The following is a 22620-nucleotide window of genomic DNA, read 5'->3' as shown; positions in this document are numbered from 1 at the left end:
AAAAATGAAAAGTGATCATGCGATTGTCTTTGTAATGTGCTATCTTGACATAACTCATTAAAATCAATAAAAGACCTAATAAAGAAAAATGCGTAACTTCTGCTAATACATGTCATATAGACTCAAGCACTGTATAATTTTGTGTTTGTTACAGTGCAAAGGTCCTGGCTCAATACTGTAAAGGTGCCATGTAGAATTTATATTAGATACTGTTAGGCAAGAAAATATTTAAGACCTGACCAAGTAATAACACATTTTCCCCATTGAACACTGAAAGAGAAACAGTAACGCAGGACTTGGAATAATGCCTGAAATGTAATTCATTTTAAGTGTGTAATACAAGTTGTGGTGTTTTCAAAGAAAATCTAAAGTCCTTGTCTTGATAATTTTTGCCTGAGGACTGTTTAATGAATTAGGAATCTGTAACTCCAAAGACTTGCATATTGTTATTTATTTAATTTTTAAAAAAGGAAAAAAGGTAGGGTATTTGTCAAAGCATTGTGGGCAAAGATGTGGTCAACTACCACCTAAAATCACTGTCAGTTTAGTAAGGAAAAAATCAGAAATTTAAAAAACAGTTGTTTTCATGTTGATGAATATACAGTTTTAATTTGTAGGATAAATTGATAATATTTTTGGTTCTCTCATCCAAATCAGCTGTAGATTGTCTTTAAGTGTAGAATAGCATTCAGTGTTAAGTGAAAGTGAGAAATTAAAAAATGCATCAAGGCATATACAGCACAGGTTTGGATCTTTTCTTCTCTGCCTTTCTACCTGTTAATCACCACGTATATCCAGTGTTATAAGGTTTATGGAAGCCTTGTGTTTTGTAAGTGTGAAAATACTATTTTCCTTGTTTGTTTCCTTTACCTTGTTCATGTCACTAAGGTCATAATTATGCCAAATAGGATTAAAATTTGTCAGGCATCATCTGGAGTGAGATTGTAATGTAATGTTTTTACTTGTTGTGCCTTAGAAAGACTGAAGGTATTCATAACTAATAAAATATGTCTGGAGAGTATATGGACTTTTATCTTCTAACTTCTTGTGCCTAAAACAATCCTATTGTTTTTAGAAATTAATAGTTTATTTTGGAGGTTTAGTGTCATGAACAGATGACCACATTTTTGTCATACTAGTAGGTCTTATACAGTTCTAGATACATGCAATCAAATAACAAACTTTATCAATACTTGTGAAGGTGTGGAGTTTATAGGCACTTAAATTACCACCCTAATCAGCGGTATAAATTCCAAAAATCATCATTTGGGAATGTTGTCTGTGGTGCTAGTAGTTAGAGATGACAGAAGCTGCTGTGAGAAGATGATTTGAAATGATTGCTTCATCATCCTATTTGTTTGTTCCCAACTTAACCGCTGTTCTTCTTCTTCTGTTATGTAGTCGTGATGTTTTATACGAATCAATGATTTTAGTGTAGGTTCTTTTAGTATAATCTCTCATGTACAAGGAGTGAAGTTGCTAGGCTAATAAGCCTAATTCAGGTTTATGTTTTGCTGTCACCTTTTCTAACTCACCATCCAAAAGGAATTTTTATTTTTTTGTGTTGAAAGAATATGTTTGAATTTTGAATCTGAAGTCAATATCTAGGCAATACTCTGAGAAATATAAATTATTATATATTTTACATAAAAGCGTATAAAATTGGGAGGAATTTCTATCTGAACTTCAGATTATTCAAACTCAGTAAACTGATGGTTTGTGAACTGGAGGAGCTCCCCTGCTAGTATCAAAACCCACAACCTCTCCAAAACAATGATGTTTGGTTTTTGTATGGGATGAATTAAATAAGGATTCACAGATAAGTGTTTTAATTAGTTTGAGGGTTGAATTTTAAGGCAATTGTATAATGATATGTAAAGAGAATTACATATGATAATTATATATCATTTATATGTAAGAATACAAATGATACACAACAATAGAGAGATCTTTATGTATAATATTATGATGGGAAATAGAAAGAGGAAAAATCTTGGGGTAGCACTGATCTGAGGACAATGATAGGTGGAAAACAAAGACTTGTTTATTCGAGTCTTTATTCAGCTTTCTGTGATTTTAAGTGCATTGTTAAGTTTATTAGCAGTTTTATCTCTAAGCATACAGAGCATGTGTACTGTGACAATTATGAAATAAAAGAGATGAGTTCTTACTGGTTTTTGCTATGCATCAATTTTTTTTGCATTAAAATATTTGGTATAAAACACATTCTGCACTTAAAAACAATCCTTTTGTCATATATTTAAATCAGGTTAAACATCACATACTTTTTCACATCCAATTAAAAATGTAAGTTACCTGTTGTCTATTTAGGAAACAGTAATGTATTTCAGTTGTGTAGTTTTATTTTAAGGTTGTGTGTATGCTCATAGTTGTTGTTTCTTCATAATTTCTGGTCACTAAACAATTAGTAAACAGTGTTGTGATAAGAATAAAAACAACGAGCAGTTTAAGGTTTGTGAAAATTTAGTTTAGAGAGATTTGTGTTCACTGTTGATGATGTGTAATCAGATCTGCTTTTGATTCTGATTTATTTTTAAATCTTTGTGAATGAGGTGAACGCAGAATTGGTATGTATGCTAGATTTGAATGGAAAAGCTACTTAGTTTGTTTCAACAAAACAGAATTTTTTACATGTTCATACACCAAGCAGAGCAGCAAAAAAAGAAGTTATATTGACTGGTTTGTTTTGTTGCTAAGTCATGGTTCTATTACTTCATTGTAATTAGCATTTTTCTTATTCTCTTGATATTTATGCTTTCCAGTACAACGTAAAAAGGCTGGTGTGGGAAACCACCTACTCACAAATGTACTTTATTTTACTTCATAGTATTCTAATAGAATTACAGTATAAAATCATAAATCCCATTTCAACCAGAAGCTGTCTGTACTACTGGGAATCATTGGCGTTTGAACTCTGTTGTTGGAGTGGCTGTATGAGTGAAGTGCCTGGAGAAGCTCAGCAGATTTCTGAGTAGGTTATAAAATCATAGCAACTTCAAAAAGAGTCTGATCTTTTCCTTGTACTGTTAAGAGCACACAATAAAAGCAAAGATGTTCGTATGTATTTTCAACAGTGCCTGCCTCAAGTATAGGGTTTTACAAATGACCAGCAGTATTGTGAGGGAGTTGAGTTTAATAAAATGAGTAAAGGTTGTGTAGATTTGGCACCCTGGTACACGAAGATGAAAAGGTTGTAAAATTTGAGAAATGTGCTAGTATATTTCTGTTGAGCGGGCCAGTTGAATTTTGCAGACTACACTGGTCTTTTTCAGGATACTTTGCTTAAGTAGAATTGTCTTAGCTAAGAGAAAATGTTGTTTAGTGCCTTTGTACTGGCAGGCCTTATAGTTCTGTGTATGTGGGGGACCTTAGACAAATTATCTGTGTGCATAACTGCATGTTCCTTTAACTTCTGGTGTCTGAAAACTACGTATAAGGTTTAGCATTTTAAGGCTTTCTAACCAGCCAGCGAAGAAAATGAGAATCATACACCTGTTTAGGTTGGAATGGGCCCCTGGAAGTCATTTGGTCCAACCTCCCACCTCAGACAGCATCAGCTTCCCTTGCTCAGTGCCTCATTTCAGTTGACTTGTGGATCTCTCTGAGGACGAAGACTCCAGAACTTCTACAAGCAACCATTTCTGATGTTGTCACTGTGAATTTGTTTTCCTCACATAATTAAGATTTCCCATGTTCCAACTTTTATCATTTGCTTTTTTTTTTTTCATTTGTGACCTCTGTGAAGAATATGGCTCCTCTTTACTTCTGCAGTAGGCAGTTGAATGCAGTCTCTGATTCCTGCCTTAGCCCTTGCTTTCTTAAGACTCCCACTAGGGAGGCCAGTATAAATTCATACCTTTTGTGTACGTTCTACTTGCATTCAAATTTAGTGAGGGGTTCCTTGTTCACTTGCTCTGGCCATCTGTCACACCTGCTCAGCTTTCTGTGTATTGGAGTGGACCCTCCTACTTTTTATATCTTCTTTGAAGGTCATCCAGCCCTCTTGTCCTGCAGGGATGCTATGCTTCAGTCTCACGATGGGGTGGTACTAAACAGATCCCTCAACAAGGTGAGATCTGCTGTCCTGAAGCCTGTAATGTTGCTTTTCATCTTGACTGTTATTCTCAGGGTCATAGACTCTGATCTCCTGGTCTTTGCAGGCAAGGCTGACATCAACTTTCACATCTGCAACAAGTTCTTCCTTATTTGTGATTAGCAAGACCAATATTTCCCCTTGGCAGCTGCAGTAGTTCTGTGTTCTTATGATTAAAAAAAAATACATCTAGATTAACTAACAGATTATTGCAGTAAAACTTCTGAAATTTTGTTGATTGATCTTTTGTGATTTTTTTGGTGGATTCATAGAATCACAGAATCGTCTAGGTTGGAAGAGACCTCTAAGATCATCTAGTCCAACCTCAGCCCTAACACTAACAAGTCCTACACTAAACCATATCACTAAGGGCTATATCTAAACGTCTCTTAAAGACCTCCAGGGATGGTGACTCAACCACCTCCCTGGGCAGTCCATCCCAATGCCTAACACCCCTTTCAGTAAAGAAGTTTTTCCTAACATCCAACCTAAACCTCTCCTGGTGCAACTTTAGCCCATTCCCCCTCGTTCTGTCACCGGGCATGTGGGAGAATAGACCAACCCCCACCTTGCTACAGCCTCCTTTAAGGTACCTATAGAGAGCGATGAGGTCGCCCCTGAGCCTCCTCTTCTCGAGGCTAAACAACCCCAGCTCCCTCAGCCGCTCCTTGTGAGACTTGTTCTCCAGACCCCTCACCAGCTTTGTCGCCCTTCTCTGGACTCTCTCGAGCACCTCCATGTCCTTCTTGTAGCGAGGGGCCCGAAACTGAACACAGTACTCGAGGTGCGGCCTCACCAGAGCCGAGTACAGGGGGACAATCACCTCCCTAGACCTGCTGGCCACACTGCTTCTTATGCAGGCCAGGATGCTGTTGGCCTTCTTGGCCACCTGAGCACACTGCTGGCTCATATTCAGCCGACTATCAACCAGTACTCCCAGGTCCTTCCCTGCCAGGCAGCTTTCCAACCACTCTTCTCCCAGCCTGTAGTGCTGCTTGGGGTTGTTACGCCCCAGATGCAGGACCCGGCACTTGGCCTTGTTGAACTTCATGCAGTTGACCTCAGCCCATCGGCCTAGCCTATCCAGATCCTCCTGCAGAGCCTTCCTGCCCTCGAGCAGATCGACACACGCACCTAACTTGGTGTCATCTGCAAACTTACTGAGGGTGCACTCGATCCCCTCATCCAGGTCATCGATAAAGATATTGAAGAGGACCGGCCCCAGCACTGAGCCCTGGGGGACTCCACTAGTGACCGGCCTCCAACTGGATTTGGCTCCATTCACCACAACTCTTTGGGCCTGGCCATCCAGCCAGTTTTTAACCCAACAAAGCGTACGCTGGTCCAAGCCATGAGCAGCCAGTTTCTTGAGGAGAATGTTGTGGGAAACGTTTTGTTTCTACCTTATGTAATTAGACACTGTCCTAGTGTCTCACACTTTTTTTTGTCACAAATTAAGGTGATTTTCTTTAGCAACTTTACATGCTGAAGGACTAATTCTTAACCCACATTAGTGTAGTCACTGGTTAGTCTGGAAAAAAAAAATCTACTAATTGTCACTCTAAGGACACTTCTCAAAACTAGCATTCTTTTTGCTTCTCTCAAAACCCAGCCTTGCCTTAATCTTAGTTTCTTAAACTAGCTCAGTACTGTAAGGAGAGATACCGTAAATATTGTGTGATACAGAGCAAGAGCCTCGAAGAATGCATTGACTTCGCAAAATGCTGTTGTCAGTTCGTAATCTTTTAGAATATGCAGCTAATTTAAAATACAAAGGCACATTCAGTAGCTTATCATTTCTGTACTCTTTCAAAATTAACTTCTGATAGCATACAGAAGCAACCTGCAGGTCTCTGAGAAAAATAGAGATGGATGAGGACAGGTGCTGGCTTCCGTCCTCATTAAATTCATTTATAAGTTCCTCAGGTTAAGTCATTCTGTTTAGCCAAGCTAATCAAATGTGCTCATCCTTTTATAGCCTGTTACCCATGGTTTATCAGATGAAATTCAAAGGAACAGGAGCTTTGGAGGCACCTCTGGCTTAAGGATTTCCGTCACTTGAACTAAGCCACGCAGGTGTCTGTAGGACAGTTACAAACCTGATCACTGTGGTAGATCAACTGTTAAAAGCAACCTGTTTTCATCAGAGATCCGTCTGTATAGCAGAATCCAGCAAACGATTTCATCAGCTCAGCTAAGTTGGAAAGATGCTATGTGAGGAGTGAGAGGGCAAAAGGTAATGAAGAGATAAGGGAACATCTGAAGTTTGTGTTGTTGCATAAAACCACTTTTAACTACAACTTTAATTTCTAGGAGTTTCTTTTAACAAAAAGAGAAAATGTGCTTGCCAAATTCCTGTCCTCAGGGGAGGATCCTGCTTTTTTTTTTCTTTAAAATACAATGAAGCAAGCAGATAAAATACAATAAAGTAAGTAGAGCTGAACTTCTTCTAATTTTCATGCATCCACAAACAAGAGTTTTGTCTTTGGATTTTACTATGAAAAGCATCTTTCTATATGTAAGAAAAATAACCATGGTCTCATACTAATGCTAGCAATTTGAAATAGTTTCATACAGTTCATGTAACTACTTTCCTGGGCAAAGTTTCCTGTGCATAATTTTTTGCAGAATTGCAAGAAGTATCTTTTATGAAATAGATTTGTTATTGAAAATACTTCAGATTAAAGAAACTCTTCAACAATGTTGTCTTTTTTTTTCAGTTCATCTTATCTTTAGAAATTAAAGCGACAAATTCTTTGGATCATACCTTGGAAAACAAAATCAAATTCTCTTTATTTTCATAGTAATTTTCTTCCCTGGATTTTTAGGATTGTATTCAACAGAACTGATATCAAAAATTGCCAAAGAATCCTCTGCTGTATACTTAAAAACAAATTAAGCACTTAGAAGGTAGCTTTCAGTGAGAGTCCTTCACCAGAGATGAACAGATATGTTTACAAAGCAACTGAAAGAAGCAAGAACAGTAAGCTTGTTCCCACCTTAGTCATGTTCTCCTCACCAGTTTTGTTAATGTACTCGCCTGACTATAGTGCATTATATAGGTTGTTGAAAAGAAGCCACAATATTTTTCTCTTCTTACAGAAAATCATAGAATGAGTTACAAAGTTATCACCTTGCCTTTGCTTATATTGAAGAACTAAGGTTTCCGTGGTAATTATCTGGATGATTTCATGAAAATTACCATGTCATGATATGCTTGGCTATGTGAAAAGGAACTAATTATAAAAATTAATCCATGTAAGTAATTTGGAAACCATAACTATGTATGGCTTTTTGGAAAACCAAACAACAAAGCTGCTGAAGTACATTAACTGAAACCGGTAATTAAAAGAAATTAAGGAGGATTTTTTTTCTAAATCTCTTAGTGTTTTCTCTGTGTTCTGTTTCTTTATAATTTAAAATATCTTGGCAAATACCAGAGCGAATCTAAGCTAAAGGCCATTTCTTTGGTGGGGATGAGAGGACAGTGGATGAGAGCAACCCTTATGGTGCCTCATGCCTATGCCTTTAAGTAAGTCATTTCACTACATCTTGGCAATTTGATCAATAAGCAGAATGGTTTGGATTTAGCAATGGACTGATGTGCAGATTCTTGTAAATTTCACAACTGGTTGCAATTAAAAGTTCTTGGAGGTTAAAAGTCTGCTCTCAAATGGTAACTCTGTCATAGCAATTGTAGTAGTTTGCTAGGTTACTGATACTTTTATCAGTGCATAAGATGTAAGAATAGAAGAATGGGCTTATTTGAAGCGTAGATTTGTAATAATGAGAAAAAATCAGAAATCATTCAAATTGTTTAGTACTGTGGTTACCAAGGATCATCTTGGGCTTCTCATTTAGCATCTCTAATAAATGCACGTAACATGTTCCTGGCTTGGATGTCAGAAAGAATTCCTTCGGCAAATCCTACTTTTGTAAAAAGCAGATGGGGTCATGCAGAAGCATTGCTCTGAACAACCTAGACCTGTAAGTCACAACAGACTAATCCAGACTTACTTATCTGCCCTTCAGAAGACTTTACTTTTGTTTGGTTTGTCAACTGTAGGTTATGCAGTATTGTGGTGGCACTAATGTGGCCCAGTGTGTGCCCACTTTCCCAAAGCTCTTTGGTTTACTTCTCTACTTCACCTTGAATGTTGCATTCTTGGATTTAAGCTTCAGGCTGATTTCTGCATTTTTAGTTTCCTTAAAACCAAATATTTTACCCTTACAAATAATACATGTGTACATTTGTGTGTACATGTATATATCAAATACTAATGGCACAAGTTTCCTTGAAGATTCTTGCGAACTTGCCCTGAGTTTTGTATAGGCATTGTAATTCATGCAACAGTACTTTCTCTGTTTCGCGAACAGAAAGCTATGGGAGTTATCAGAGTGCATCACGCCTAGGTTTAATTCTGATATACTGCATACGGTATTTTGAATACTGATGAGGATGAATAATGATACCTGAGAGTTAGCCTGGGTTTGGCAGAACTGTTACGACTGGGTTTAGTCTTGGTGTCGTTTGAAATATGCTCCTGTCTCACAATTCAGTTATTACTTGCCATTTTGTTCTTACATAATACTGGGGATATTATAAAGGTTATTACACAGTAACAGTATGCTCTTCCAAGTCTTCATAAGAAAGCAGTTAGTATACACTTTCATTCAAATATCATGTAAGAATGATATATTGAATGAAATTTTCTGTTTTGTATAATATTTTGGTAGTATTCTCCTTTTTACACTGTGAAATGATGGGGAGGAAGATAAAAAGTGTTCTTGTTTGTAGGAAAAATATGGAGAAGAATTGGAGTAATGACTCTTCCCATCTGAAAACATTACATTCAGTGCAGAAAGTGTTGCGTAACCTTATATTCTTTTCTTTCTGCTCACCCATCTATTTTTCCTGTTTTTCTGTTTCTTTATTTTATTGGTCTTTCCCTAAAATAAGAACAAAGATGACTTGTGAAGATTCTCAGCAGTGTATTTTTGTTCTTAAACTATTTTATGATTTTTTTATCTGCCTTTGGTACAGAACAATAAACTTTCAGATATGTTGACGAAACTTTCATAATCTTGATTTAGTTTTTTTCTCTTCCAGATGTTTTATTTTAAATTGTAGTCTCACTAATAAAGTCTAGATTTAGATGGAAATACAGAGCTTTGGGACTGACAGGAAAACATTGTTTAGTATTTATAGAGACTTCAGGTGGTAAATTAAAGCTTGCTTTGTTACTCGCACATATTCTGATATTCTGAAATTCTTTAAAGTCCTCAAGTGTAAATATTGTGTCCCTTACTGTGTTGTATCTGTGCTGCTTTAAATGTTAGGATTAGGCAGTGAAAAGTTGAGTATTTGAGTTCTGGCGTAAGACTGAGTTCAGTACGAGTATCGTTACAAGTGGTTTTTTTAACCAAAAAGTAGGCCTGTTTCTCGTTGTCCTAGGCTGTTGCAGTGTTGGTTTTCTTTTGTTTATTTTGTCTTTACATCAATAACATTGTTAGAGAATTTCTCTTTCTTCCATAACTGTAGAGCAGGTATGCCTTACCTTGCATTTTTATGAATACCTTTAAAAAACAGGTTCCTTACTCAGGGTCAGAGTGTCATTGCTCCTGCAGAGGAGTGAATTGTAACTACTTCTGCCTCTTTTCCATCTTGTTTCTCTTTTCCTTCTCCTCTATCCCCATATGACTTTTATACACACATCATTTATAGCACAATGGCCTAAATAACTGGCTGGACACCAGTGTCAGAGGTACACACAGAAGCCGAGGAGAGGCTTTCCTGACCTGATGCACTCGCCTTGTGCCACGTTGGGTGGCATGGACACAGAGACTTTGTTCCGTGCCCTGCTTGTGCTGGTTGGGAGAGTGAACCAGAGCGAGGGGACATGCGCTCTGGTGCCGGGGAAGAGATGTATTTGGGCCTGAGCAGAAATGTCTGCAGGAGCATTATTCATTGAGCACTTTAGTTTTCATCTTTTTTTTGAGAGATGTTGTGTTTACGTGAAAAATAATATCAAGGTCTATCACCATGTAGCTGAGAACAAAATCCATTTAAGTAAAAAACAAAATGATTTGACAGAATATCAGCAGTGGCGAAAATGGGAGAAAGTGGTACCATTCTCACACAAGTAGCCATTTTTTTGAACCTAAAATAAACACTGTTGAAGTGTTTAGCCAAGCAACACCAAGTTTTTTTAGCGGCCACCTAGAATGGGCCACCGAAGAATGAGCTCAGAAACTAGGGTTCTGTGTTAGGAATGCGCTGCTTGCTTCCTGCAGTGGAGGATTTGTCGCGAGCAAACAAAGTAGGTAGCAGATTGAACTTCCAGGATGAGACAGAAGAGATTTGGACCAGTTAAGAGATTTACTGATTGCAATTTGTAAAAGGGCACTTGAAAAAGTGTGTGGAGTGTAGAACATTGTTATTACATTCCCCTCAGCACAGGCAGGATGGTATGGAAGCCTTTGGGTAATGCTGACTAGAAGTTATGGAAGAATTTGTGCAGAGATTGTTGGTCACAAGAGGAAGGGTCAGTTGATGTTGAGGTATCTAGTGGTACATGCATTCGTACTGCATTCATTATGCTTTCATTTGCTGTTGCCTCTCTTACTTCCCAGTGTGATTTTGTTTGGAGAGAATTTGTTTTAGCTATTTTATTTCAGCTTTCTTTCCTGTGAGAACACTAGGGGAAAAGAAAACAGATACATTACATTATCACAGAAATTTATGAGGCATTTCACACAAACCAGCAAAGCATACTTCTTAATGCATTAGGAGGTCTTTGAGAGGAAAGAATAAAACCACTGGGGCTCCTTCTCCATCCTACAAATATCTATAGGCAAATTTCTTTTCTCAGTGAAGCTGGATCACATTTGTAATGTCAATAAAATTAGCAAGGAAGTTTCCCTGCTGTCTCCCTTTTCAAAGTAAATATCTAACAGAAGTTTTGGTATACAGTGTCTGAAACTGTTCTGGAAAGAATCCAGGCTATCTGTACATTATTAAGGGATATCAAGTTATATTGGCTACATAACTCTTCTTGGGCTTTCGTAAAAATTAGTGGTTGGAGTTGGCATCAAGTTCCTGGCATCAGGGCAGGGCTTTCAAAGAGAGACCTTGCCATATATTTAGCAAAGCTTTTTACCTAGACTATTCCCTGTACGTTTACTACACATCAAAAAATCTTGCTGTTATTCTCAAGACACAGCAAATTCTAACTTTATTAACGTTTGTGAGATTCATAGCAAGTTCAGCTAATGTAGTATGGAGGTGCTGTTAGTGCAGGTGTTGGAGTACCTGATATATGAGGAAAGGCTGAGAGAATGGGTTTTGCTCAACCTTAAGAGGAGGAGGTCTAAGGGAGAGGTCTCAGCACTGTCTGTAACTATTCAACAACTAGGTGTGGAGAAGGCTGAGCCAGACTTCTCGGTATCAAATTCTTTATATTATTTTCATTTTGAGTAGCCACTTTAATTTATGCAATTTAATCTATCCCCTTTCTTCAGAATGCGCCATATGGGTACTTGTATGCACAGCACTGCAGTAGCTGAGGAGAAAATAGTTTTGATGGCTTTCATTTCCATTGAAAATAGATTAACGTAATCTGTACAGCATTGAATTCATCGGTACTGCAACCACGTATTTGACTTTCAGAATAGGAAACAGAATTCATGCTTGAGAACACTGTTAAAAACCTAACTTTTTTCAGCGTTTTTTCAAATGAAATACTGAATCTTTTAAATTGCTGTTTTTCTTTGCAGTGTTTGCTCTCTCAGCCGAAGTTCTGGGCCATTCAAACTTCAGCTTTACTCCTTCGGACCAAGCTTGAGAAAGGAAGCTCTCGTAGAATGGAACGGGCAATGAAGCAGACTCAGGTAAGGCTTCTGAGCTGCCTTGATCCTGACCTGAATGCCTAAGTTAGGAATACAGGTTCTTCGTGTATTGAATGGAGACAGGCAGGAGTCAGGAGCTTCTGCAGTTCCTCTCTGAACAGTAGTGAGCCAAAATTTCTAATTATGCCTCTAGATTAGATGCATAAACTACAAATCCTCTTATTTCTGCCAGTCCTCAGACAAACTTGTATATTTATAGGTTATAAGTGGTCATTTTCTTTCCAAAACATTAAAGTTTCGGAAGATTGAAATTAAAATCTGTTTTCTTACCTCAATTTTCTAATTTCTGTGATATCTGAGGAGTGTTTTATGTGAGAGTTCATAAATTTAAAGCTCCTACTGCTACTTTAAAATATTTCTTACTGAAGTAAATCTGTAGGAAAAAAACAAACTTGCAAATGGTCACTCGTTGTGAGAACAGAAAAATACATTTGTGATTACAGCTGCAATTTTGATTTACTGTTTGGATGTGGTACTTAGATTAGCATTTGCATCTCAAGTTTGAGGTGGTGATTAAATAATCTTGCTCTGAACATAGATAACATCAGTTTCCAAGTAAAAATAATAAAAAATCAATCTGAAATTTATCAGCTAGTGGGATTTATTTAAGAAATAAAGTTTTCAAAGGAAAAATCTGTAGGCTATATGAAGATATTTTTCTTTGTGTGACAGAGTTTTGTTAGCCATCTGTCATCGTTATCCTGTTTAGTCTTGTTGTCACATGAACAGCAGGCATTAATATGTGTCTGTCAGGGAACAATCCTGCTGACTAAAGCGGTCAGGAATGTACAAATTTAACCATCATAGTGCTGTGCAATTAAATCCTGGAAAGCTGATGTTTCATTTCAAATCATTATTGATGCATGGACCTTTGAAGGAGTGCAGCTTGGATGTGCTCCTGCATTTTTATTCTGCTGAGGAGGGCATAGAGTTGCTGTAGTGGAATTTCCCTAAGTTCAGCAGAAGATGTCAAGGAAGCCAGGATTCCAAGTCTGGGAGAAGATGTAGCATCTGGTGGCATTTGGGAAGTGATCTCAGGATCCTTGATGCCCTAATCTATAAAGCAGTTGGAGCATATCCAACATTTTTTGTCTAGCTTGATAAACCTGAGTACTGGAAGCTATTACACCATACAGTTTGACATTCTCATGATGGAAATCTTCTGAACGGCTTATCATTCTAAGTATGTTTATCTGAATTCATCATGTGTTGCAACTGCAATAATGCAAAGGATTTGGTAAGCATGCCCTGTGACATTCTGGGACATAACCTCACTACAGACATATAATATGTGATTTTAAACACTATCTTGAATCCTTATATGTTTACGTTTTCTTTCATTAAGTTCTCTAGATGTTTTAATACAATGACATATTTGTGTTGATTTGATTACAGTATCAAGCTCAGTTTCCAAAAATAGTTAGAAGTTGTGTAAGGATTGATCTGTGCTAAATTAATCAAATAACTTGAATAACTTTCCATTTAAGGTTTTCATTCTTGAGTTCTATCAGATCAAATTTTTTTCAATATCAGTTCTAATAATCTTTAAGGAATCAGAAAATGAAGGCTGACTGTTTAATGTTGTTTTTCATCCATAATACAAGTTTGATAAATCATCTTCATAAAGATGCCTAAGTATTACCTGAAGAGCTAGCTAGTTCTGTATATAGTTATCAGTAGAATACATATTTTAAAACCCCAGGGGTTTCATGCAAGTAGTTATTTCTCTTTTTATCAAAAAAATGTGATGTGGAAAACTGTGTGCAAGAGAAAAGGGCAAGTTAAGCCAAGCTTGGAAGGTTGTCAAGAGGTGGATATACATATGGTTGGACTGCCCCCATTCTTCACAATATTTGCCTTTTAAGTAATTATTAGAATTGTTTTAAGACAGCTTGAATAAGAAGTGGTAAACAGAATTGTTTAAGTAGCTTTAGGGTTGTGCGAAGTGTGTGCGTGGACCATTACAAACTCTCTTACTGGTGCTGGGACTGTCCTCTAGGCCTCTCCTACCATTATTCTTCCCCTCCCCATTTCCACTGCCATATATCTGCTTTAGGTTTGGTTTACTCTGGGCCTCCAAATCCTTCTAACCAACTGGTCTGACATATAGGCAGCTTCCCAGCCATAAAGCAAGCCAGGCTACATATGCATCATTTCAGTTGTTAGTTCGCCAAATAAATCACTTTAGGGCTATGTGTTTTGTGGACCTGGCTATCTTTGTTTAACTTAATTACTTCAAAATAATTGCAGCTATTTTTGAAAGGAGGGTACATGGGTTGAATATAGCTGCCATGTTCCAAGTATTAGATATATTCCTACTTTGTTAAAAAGCTTTTATCAAATGATTATGTAAATACCTTTTCTAATTGGAAGTCTTCAAAAGGAACTGGCATGATTACTTTCAAAACCTTTCTGATTACGTTCGAAGTGTGAAGTACAGATAACGTAGACTTTGGAACCACCATAGATTTTTAAGTAATTATTCTGGGTACTCTGGAATGTGCTTCAGCTAGTAGCTAACTGGAAGTCAGGAGGAGAGAATTTATCCTTAACATTTTTCTGGATGCTGCTGGCCATCTCTGTCCAATTTTTGCCTAAATGAGGTTTGGATCCATGAAAATAAGGTTGAAGTTTTTTTAAAATGAGTACTTTTTTCAACCATTTTTCTAAGAAAAAGAAGCAGCATTCGAGAGCTAAACCAGAGTTCTTTTACATTCCGCTAGAATATTTAATCATGACCAGTATGGCATATATTGACATCTGGATCAAAGTACTGCCAACCAAAATGTGTCTCTGGATACAGCACAATTAAAAAAAAAAAAAAAAAGTTGGGTGGTGGTTGGCTTTTTTTTCCGCATGGATATATTTGAGGGAGGGTGAAGTGCTAGGATGGAAAGAAAGGAAAGGGGTAGGAAGAGAAAACAGGAGGAAAAAGTGAAAAGTGGTAGGTTTTGATAAATTGCTGTCAGCATAAGCAGGATCCTGGCATTTCTACATCAGTTTTGGGATCTTCAGCTACCTTCTATTGTAAGAAAGTAATTTAGAAACTATTAATAATGGAAAATGGGTTGGAACAAGCTGTTAAACCACAAGTTACTGCTAAAAGTGCAGCCAGAGCTCAAGTAATAGAATGGGAGATAAAAGGGGAGTTTTGAGTGGTCTAGCAGATATCAAAAAAAAAAAAAAAAAGAGAAAAGAGGGAAGATGACTCAAAAAAATAAAAGTTTAGAGCACATAAAGGAAAGCATCCCACTGTAGTTTCTTGATATGTGAAATAAAAGTGCTCTTCCATGTTGATGATTTTTTAAAAATATTTTTAAGAATGAAGCAAAATGAATGAAAAGCTGTGTGCAGAGGGTGATGGGGTGGAAGCGAGAGCATCGTTACTCAGGCAGCAAGAGGTGAAGGTGCCATGTGCCTGGTATACCAGTAGCCTACTGTAATGTATCCTATAGTGACTTGTTACAGCTGCTTCCTGCAGCTTAATCCGTGTGGTTACACTGGCTACCTTGATGCTTGGAGCTTTTGTCAGTTTATGTGCCTCTTTTCTGATTGTATTTTCAAGTGCTAGCTGCACCTGGCGATAACATGCCTGTGAGCCAATCGCTCGTTTTTCTGAAGGTGCAATACAGTATAGGTGATATTTCATACGGTTCTCTCACTTGCTTTTCTTGGCAGCAAAGGAATTTGCCTGTTAGTGGGGGAGAAATGTGTCTTGAAAGGGTGTTTTTAATAAGACTTCAGGAGAGCAGGGAGCAGACTAGCAATATTATAGGCTAATCATTATGTCTTAAGATTGAAAGGTCACATGAGAGCTTGTTTTATATCCTTAGTCATACACAGATGTATGTGGTTGGGAATTCTGTGTCAACTGCTCGATAATTTTCACTTAAATTATACTTCAGAGTGTCATTTTCTCAGCAACAAATGTTTTTCTGTGTGTATCTAAATGGGAAATAATGATTTTTTTTTTTTTGGTTTAAATTGTTCTCACCAGAAACATGCTGTAGTTGGTGTGCAGTTACTTCAAATCTGAAAACAGTTGAGTATACCTTTATGGAAAGAAAAGCCAGTATAGATCTAACAGAACTGTCATCTTGTGCTCTACGAGGCACAAGTTGCCCAAATGCAACTTTATTGTTTCATTATTTTCACGTTGATGGTCTTTAAATAGTTATGCAAGAAAGTTGTGCCATTTATCATAGAAATAATATCCTTTTTTCTTTCAAAACTCAAATGTTGCCTCCTTGCCAACTTGCTCCCCATGCTTTGCTTTATTTGGCAGTTCTTTGACATTGGATAAATTCAACGTTTAAGGGAAGAGCTCAAAAAAGAGAAGGGAGCAGCCTTCCTCCCACTAGACAACTGATCTAGAGAGGTTTGAGGCTAACACATTTTTCCCACTTTTTCTGCTTCTTAAATATTTCTGATCAGGTATCAAACCCAAGGTTGGAGCAGTATAGAGAGATTTTAAGTATGACCAAAGGAATGACAAGACTTGCGTGTTCAGCTAAACTATTAGGTGACTACACTGGGAGTTCCTCCTCTTTAACCCCTCTCTTGTACTCTGTTAAGTGAGATTTTAATAGTTGCTTTTAGCTGTATATTGAATGGGAGAGGGGAAGAAAGGAGAAAAATGAATATGTGAAAAATGTAGGTAGTAAATTTGTTTTACATGAAATTTTTAATAGAAAGTTCCTGGAATCTGAGAAATACGCTGGTGAACCAAGAGATTTACCTCACTCTCTTTGGGAAGATAATAAGTGGAAGAGACACCTTTTCTTTTATCCTGTAGAGATCCCACACTGATATCCATATAGTTCTCAGCTATTATGAATTGTATTTATTACTAGAATACATTTCAGAAAGATTTTAATAGGAGGACAAAAGCCAGGTGCCTTATGAAAAGCTTTTCTTAATGTGGTCCAGACAAGATCACAAGGTCTCCAGACCCCTAGAAATAAACCTTACTACTTCAGAAAGCAGTCGCAAGGGAGAGTGACCTCTTGGTGATAGTTATGATTTCAGTCTCAAGACACACGTTCCCAGAACATATTTCAGTTTGCTTAAGCAGATGACAAGTTTGACAGATTGAAGATGTTACATGACATAAGCAATTCTGGGGATACACCGAGCACATTAACACACTTCAAAATAATTAGCATAGCAGTGCTTGGCTCCCTCTGTTTTTCTTCTACTATGCAATTATGGTTTCTGCTGGAAAAAAAAAAAGATTCAGTCTGCCAAGAGTTATTCAGGAATAACTGAAGTGGTTTTGTACCACTGGCAAAAAAGAGAATATTAAATAGTATAATTTTCCAGGTACTGATTTCTGGCTAGAAATTTTCTACTGCACTGTTGTATTCGCCAAGTTGGATCACTGCTATTAGTGAGGGGAAAAGAACGTAACCATTCTTTCTGTGCTAAACTTTCTTCATATTCTCAGCTAGCACTGTGAAAGTACAAGCCTTTTTGCTCTTGGAGAATTATGTTCAATACCTGAACAGTTCTACTCCTTGCGTCGTAGACTTTCAAAAAACAGACAAAAATATTAAGCTTTCCATTTTTTCAAATGTTTCCCCCTGATTCTTAGATTGGAAGGTGTTTACCTTTCTCTCTTTACAGTCTCTTTAGCCAGTGTTTTGAAAATTGAAATAGAGGTATTAGGAGTCATAATGCCAGATACGACAATCCTCAAGCTACATTAATGAGTAATACCATGCTTTTTGAAGTCCAAATGATGACAGCAACTTGCAAAGAAAAATACGAATATCGACAGATTTCGGGACACAGCATTCACATTTTTCTGCCTCAGTTTTGCACTGGAAGAAGTAAACAATACAAGCTCAATTTCAACAAAACTGAACAGTTAAAATAATCAAGTTCCACATGTAGTTAGACAAGACGCAAGGCATGGAGCACACACTGTTCCCACCTATTGCTAACTGAATAGATGCATGTTTACAGCTGTTGTCTTAAACATCCTTGCAAAACTGCAGGTATGTATCCCAAGGTGAGCTAACAAACCATGTTCTGAAATAGCTCAGTAGTGATAGACAGAATTTCTTGAGTTGCTTTGTGCAATGCATGTGCCAGGTACTACAAAACAGACTCTTCCTTATCTGTTAAGGAAATTGTCTATTCCCCCCATTATTGTAATTAAACTGTAACTTCAAAGTTACAGCTTCTTTTTATTTCTTTCTCCATCCTTGTATTTACTTCCCTCTTTAGAGAAAAACAGAAAGTCTTTGGATCTGTCTTTCAGCATTGACTGCAATTGTGCATTCCCCCAGAGCAAGCTGATTTGGGAACTAAAAGTGGTGTAACCACAACAGATTGGAACTTAATGCAGGCTTATTATTTTGATTTGTATGCAGTTCCTCTGCCGTTCTTGCACCTTGTGCTAAGTTTAGTGTAACTGCTGTTTCGCCATCAGCAGTATCAAAGCTAGGTAACTAGCTACAACTATGGAACTTGCTTCTACACTAGATGAAGTTGAAATTTTTTACTCGTGGGTGAGCCTCCCCCACATGGCTGTATGAAACATGCCTACTGTGAAAGATATTAGGGTAGATGTGTGCGGCTATATAGAGCTGTGACATAAATGTCAAGTCATCTGATAGGAAAATGGGAAATTTGAATGAAGTTTTTTTTTGGAGACAAACTATAACCACCTGTAGTGTTCCTCATCCCACATACAGACACAGATGAAAGCTAAGGTCAGCTGGGTATATCGGCATTTGAGATTGCATAGTAGAAGAGAGGTTATGATGCTGCACTGTAAATGTGTAAGCTGCAAGTGGTATGAAAGGAGGGCAAGAAGTATGTGTGAAAATGGGCATGTTCCTTCACCAAAAGCCAAATGGCGTAGCCTATATTTGGACTAATTTTACATGCAGCACATTCATCTAATTGATGGATAATACCACTATTCTTGGTTTTACAACATAAAATGAGGGGTCTGATTTTAAATCCATTCTTCACAAATAAGATTACAAATCTAGCTGCTCCTAGAGATTTTAGGGGAAGTGCTTACACCTTGTGATACATCATAAGAATGAATAACATAATTGGTGTGTGAAACATTTTTCTTTGAAAACAACATTCAAGAAGACGCGATTGTTTGATAAGGATAGTGTGATAACTGTAAAATTATACAAGTCACAAATAAGTGTAAATGCTATAAATATAAAAATATACTTAGGACTTCTCTAACACTTCTGTGTCCTCTGTAAGTGGATTTGACCTGAGCTTGAAGCCACTGACAGACTTTAACACGGAAACATGTATCCTAAGCATTGGCTGTCAATAACAAGCCTTAATATTTGTACAGAACAGTCAGCACATCATTTCAGTAGTCGGCGATGCTGTTGTGCTATTGGATGCCTCATTTATTTTACCATGCTTCTTTAGGTGGTAGTATTTGACTACAGCAAGATATCCCAAATGGCAATTGCACAAGAGGTTCTCTAAATTGCCTAGTATACTGCTTGGATCTCAGTTTCCAATGAAAAGGAAATACTACGTCAGACACTCATGAATCCTGTTATCGTCTGCTCATGACCTTGACCTTTTTTGTGCTAATTTTGATTACTAAATGCTTTAGATTTCATTTGGGATTGTTGGACTCATTTCCTCTTGTCTGCTTTTCCTCCCCACCCTATTATATAGAAACTGAAGTGTTTTTTTTTAGCAGAACACTGCTGACAATCTAAGTTAATATTTGTTTGTTAGGTGGTTGGTAATGCTTTCGAAGTGGAATACACATTTGCAGAAATTTGTGGCCTGATAGAACAAAGAAAAACATTCATAGTAATAATCTACTATGAGTTATCTTAGGAAAAAATAGGCATGCACAGTTCCAGCATCCTAATCAGTAACTTTTGCCCCTTGCAGCTATAAGGATCTTCCTGTAACTTAAAAGGTCATCTGAAGTTATGAAAAAATATATATAAATAAATCTTATTGGTAGTCTGTTACTTCTAGCCATTGCTTTTGCATAGGTGCCTTACAAATTTTTGGCCTTTCTGCTTTTCTGCCATTGAAGTGTTTTTGTAGGTGAAACTAGCATCTCGGATTCAAGAGCTAGTCTCTTTCTGAATAATTTTGGAATTTGAAGTCACTAGGAAAATTTTGAATGATGATCTTGCTTAAACATGTAAGGAGATACTTAGGAAATGAGTTTAAAGAGAAGTTTTAATTTGATTGCATGAGGACAAGGTAGTAAAGGGAGTGGGGAAGAATGAATCACCAGAACATCACAAAGAGAAAGATCTGTGAGGTGTTCTGTAAACAGTAGTTTTCCAGTTTTCCACCATTTAAAGCAGAAACAAGAAACAGCTTTAACTGGTGGGCCAGAGAATTGGAGTGAAAAATATCACAGAGAAGACCCACTAAAGGTAGGTGGGTAGAATTTATCTACATGCTCAGTCTAGTTTTCTGAAATGTAACGAGTTAACAAGAAGTTCGCAAAGTTTTTTCTGAAAGTTAACAAGAAGTGATAAATCTATTGTTTATTGAGTAGAAAGTGTAGAATAATTATTTTAAAATGTTAATTTAGCTGAATTGTGTAATGCTAAACACTTCTTAAAATCACAGAATCACAGAATTGTAGGGGTTGGAAGGGACCTCGAGAGATCATCGGGTCCACCCCCCCTGCCAAAGAAGGTTCCTTAGAGCAGGCTGCCCAGGTAGGCGTCCAGACGGGCCTTGAGTATCTCCAGAGAAGGAGACTCCACAACCTCCCTGGGCAGCCTGTCCCAGTGCTCCGGATACTAAAAGTTAGTATCTTTACTCCGGATACTAAAAGTTAGTATTTTTATACATTCAGTATCTGTTGATGTTGCAATCTCTTACCTGTAAAATAACATGTAAAAATTCAAGTGATCTCACAGTTGTCATAAGGTAGGATAGAGATAAATTGGCAAATCCAGTTGATTTTAACATTACAAAATGTATTAAACATGCACTTAAAATTAGTAATCTAGATTAATACACCAGCAGCACATGTTTGATGATGAAGGTTAAAGACAATTGGATGCATGTTCTGGTGAACTTTGTTGGTGAGGTAGCTGGAATGAGAGTATGTAGAAGTGGTAGAACAGGCTTCAGCATCTTTAGATTGTCATGCAGGTGCAAAAGCCTGTTTTCTTTTATAGGTCAACACCTAATTCATTCAAAGTTGAGAAATTCCTTGGGACCTGATAAGACAAGAAGTGTGCTTTTTTTGTGTGGTCTGTAACTCTAGGTTGAAACACTGAGATCTACACATTTTAATGTCTTGTATCAGTGTAATAAGAACCCACACATTTCTAAGATATGTGTAAGAAAGGAGCAACTTGTGAACGCAAACTGCATTTTGATCATCTTTCTGGTTGCAAGCCATACAATTTTATACAGTTGATATAATATAAAACTGTGGTATTTGTCAATTGCACTTCCATTGCAATTTAGAAGTCTTCAAACAATGTTTACTTTTTTATTTAGAAAGTGAGAAATGCCATTCATTGTTCTCTGACATTTAAACTTTAAAACAACAGGAATTTTATACTAAAATACACAGTTGTTTAAAACATGTTTACATTGGAATTCCTAGTTTTAAAAAAAATAGAAAAAGGCTATGCATAATTGAAAAGCAGTCTGATTCTTACCACTGAAAATTCATCTTTTAAAGAAAAAGAATAAAGGTCAGAAGAGGAAGAAAAACTCATTTGAATCAAAATGATTTAGCTGATTGAAATAACAGTGATGTGTAATCATTTAAATTGCATAATTTTTCGTCAGTTCTCTCTGGCTCAAATATTGTTCATCAAGGACGCAAATCTATGCATATTTTGGTTGCTCAGGAGAGCAGTCTATTAAATATATGGAAACTATTTACTTGTTAAAATGTCTTTTAAAATCCAAGTAAAGATAAAAAGAACAAATTTTGCATTATTCTCAAACTTTAATAGTTTTCAAGAACAATAAAAATATGTGCAGAGGAAGTATAAAATGCCGTGATGATGATAGTAAGTCAGTAAGGCTTTTTTTTGTCCTGATGCAAAAAAAAGAGTACATTACTTTATCAGTTCAGCATACAAGTTATGATTTCAACAGAAACTAATGCATTTATTGTCAAAAGAGATTTTCAGTAGGAAATCTGACAAAAGCTGAAAAGAATTACTCTCAATTTTAAAGCAGGGGTCAGAAAGTAGTTGTACAGCCAAGTCAGGGTAGAGTGTTAGAACATTATATTGGAAGCATTTTCCTTTCATTATGTAGGTCAGCACCAGAGATAATCACAGAGAATGCTCTAGGCAATTTGGTTCTTATACACCAGTTAAGAGTAAGATTTCAGTAGACGAGTTTCTGCAACAAAACTGCAGTGTAAGCCTCAGATCTGTGACCATGGACCGAGGGAGTATTGATTCAACACTAAGTGGGGTGGAGGGATTTGTAAGAAAGGTAACTGATCTGGTGACAAGTCTTCATGAAGTCAATTTAGAAATAATGAAGAAAAATAATACTTACAGGGGAAGAAAATAAAGAAAATAGAAAAAGAATGGACTGTTCTGAAAATATTCTTTTTCTGTTTTTATTAGATGGTTATGTCATTT

The 22620-nt window shown here is 36.9% G+C and overlaps 1 protein-coding gene across 3 annotated transcripts in view; it reads left to right on the top strand.

Moving 5' to 3' along the window:
- TTC27 (tetratricopeptide repeat domain 27) overlaps nt 1–22620 on the top strand; it is a 113298-nt gene that overhangs the window by 49422 nt on the left and 41256 nt on the right. For all 3 annotated transcript variants that reach the window (XM_080588441.1, XM_080588440.1, XM_080588439.1), the window contains exon 10: nt 11891–12004. In XM_080588441.1, coding sequence (XP_080444567.1) covers nt 11891–12004 — 114 coding nt within the window. The remainder of the gene's footprint in view (nt 1–11890; nt 12005–22620) is intronic.

This window comes from Anser brachyrhynchus, assembly GCF_964034855.1.
Source record: "Anser brachyrhynchus genome assembly, chromosome: 3".
Classification (NCBI taxonomy): domain Eukaryota; kingdom Metazoa; phylum Chordata; class Aves; order Anseriformes; family Anatidae; genus Anser; species Anser brachyrhynchus.
This window is presented reverse-complemented; position numbering and strand designations above follow the sequence as displayed.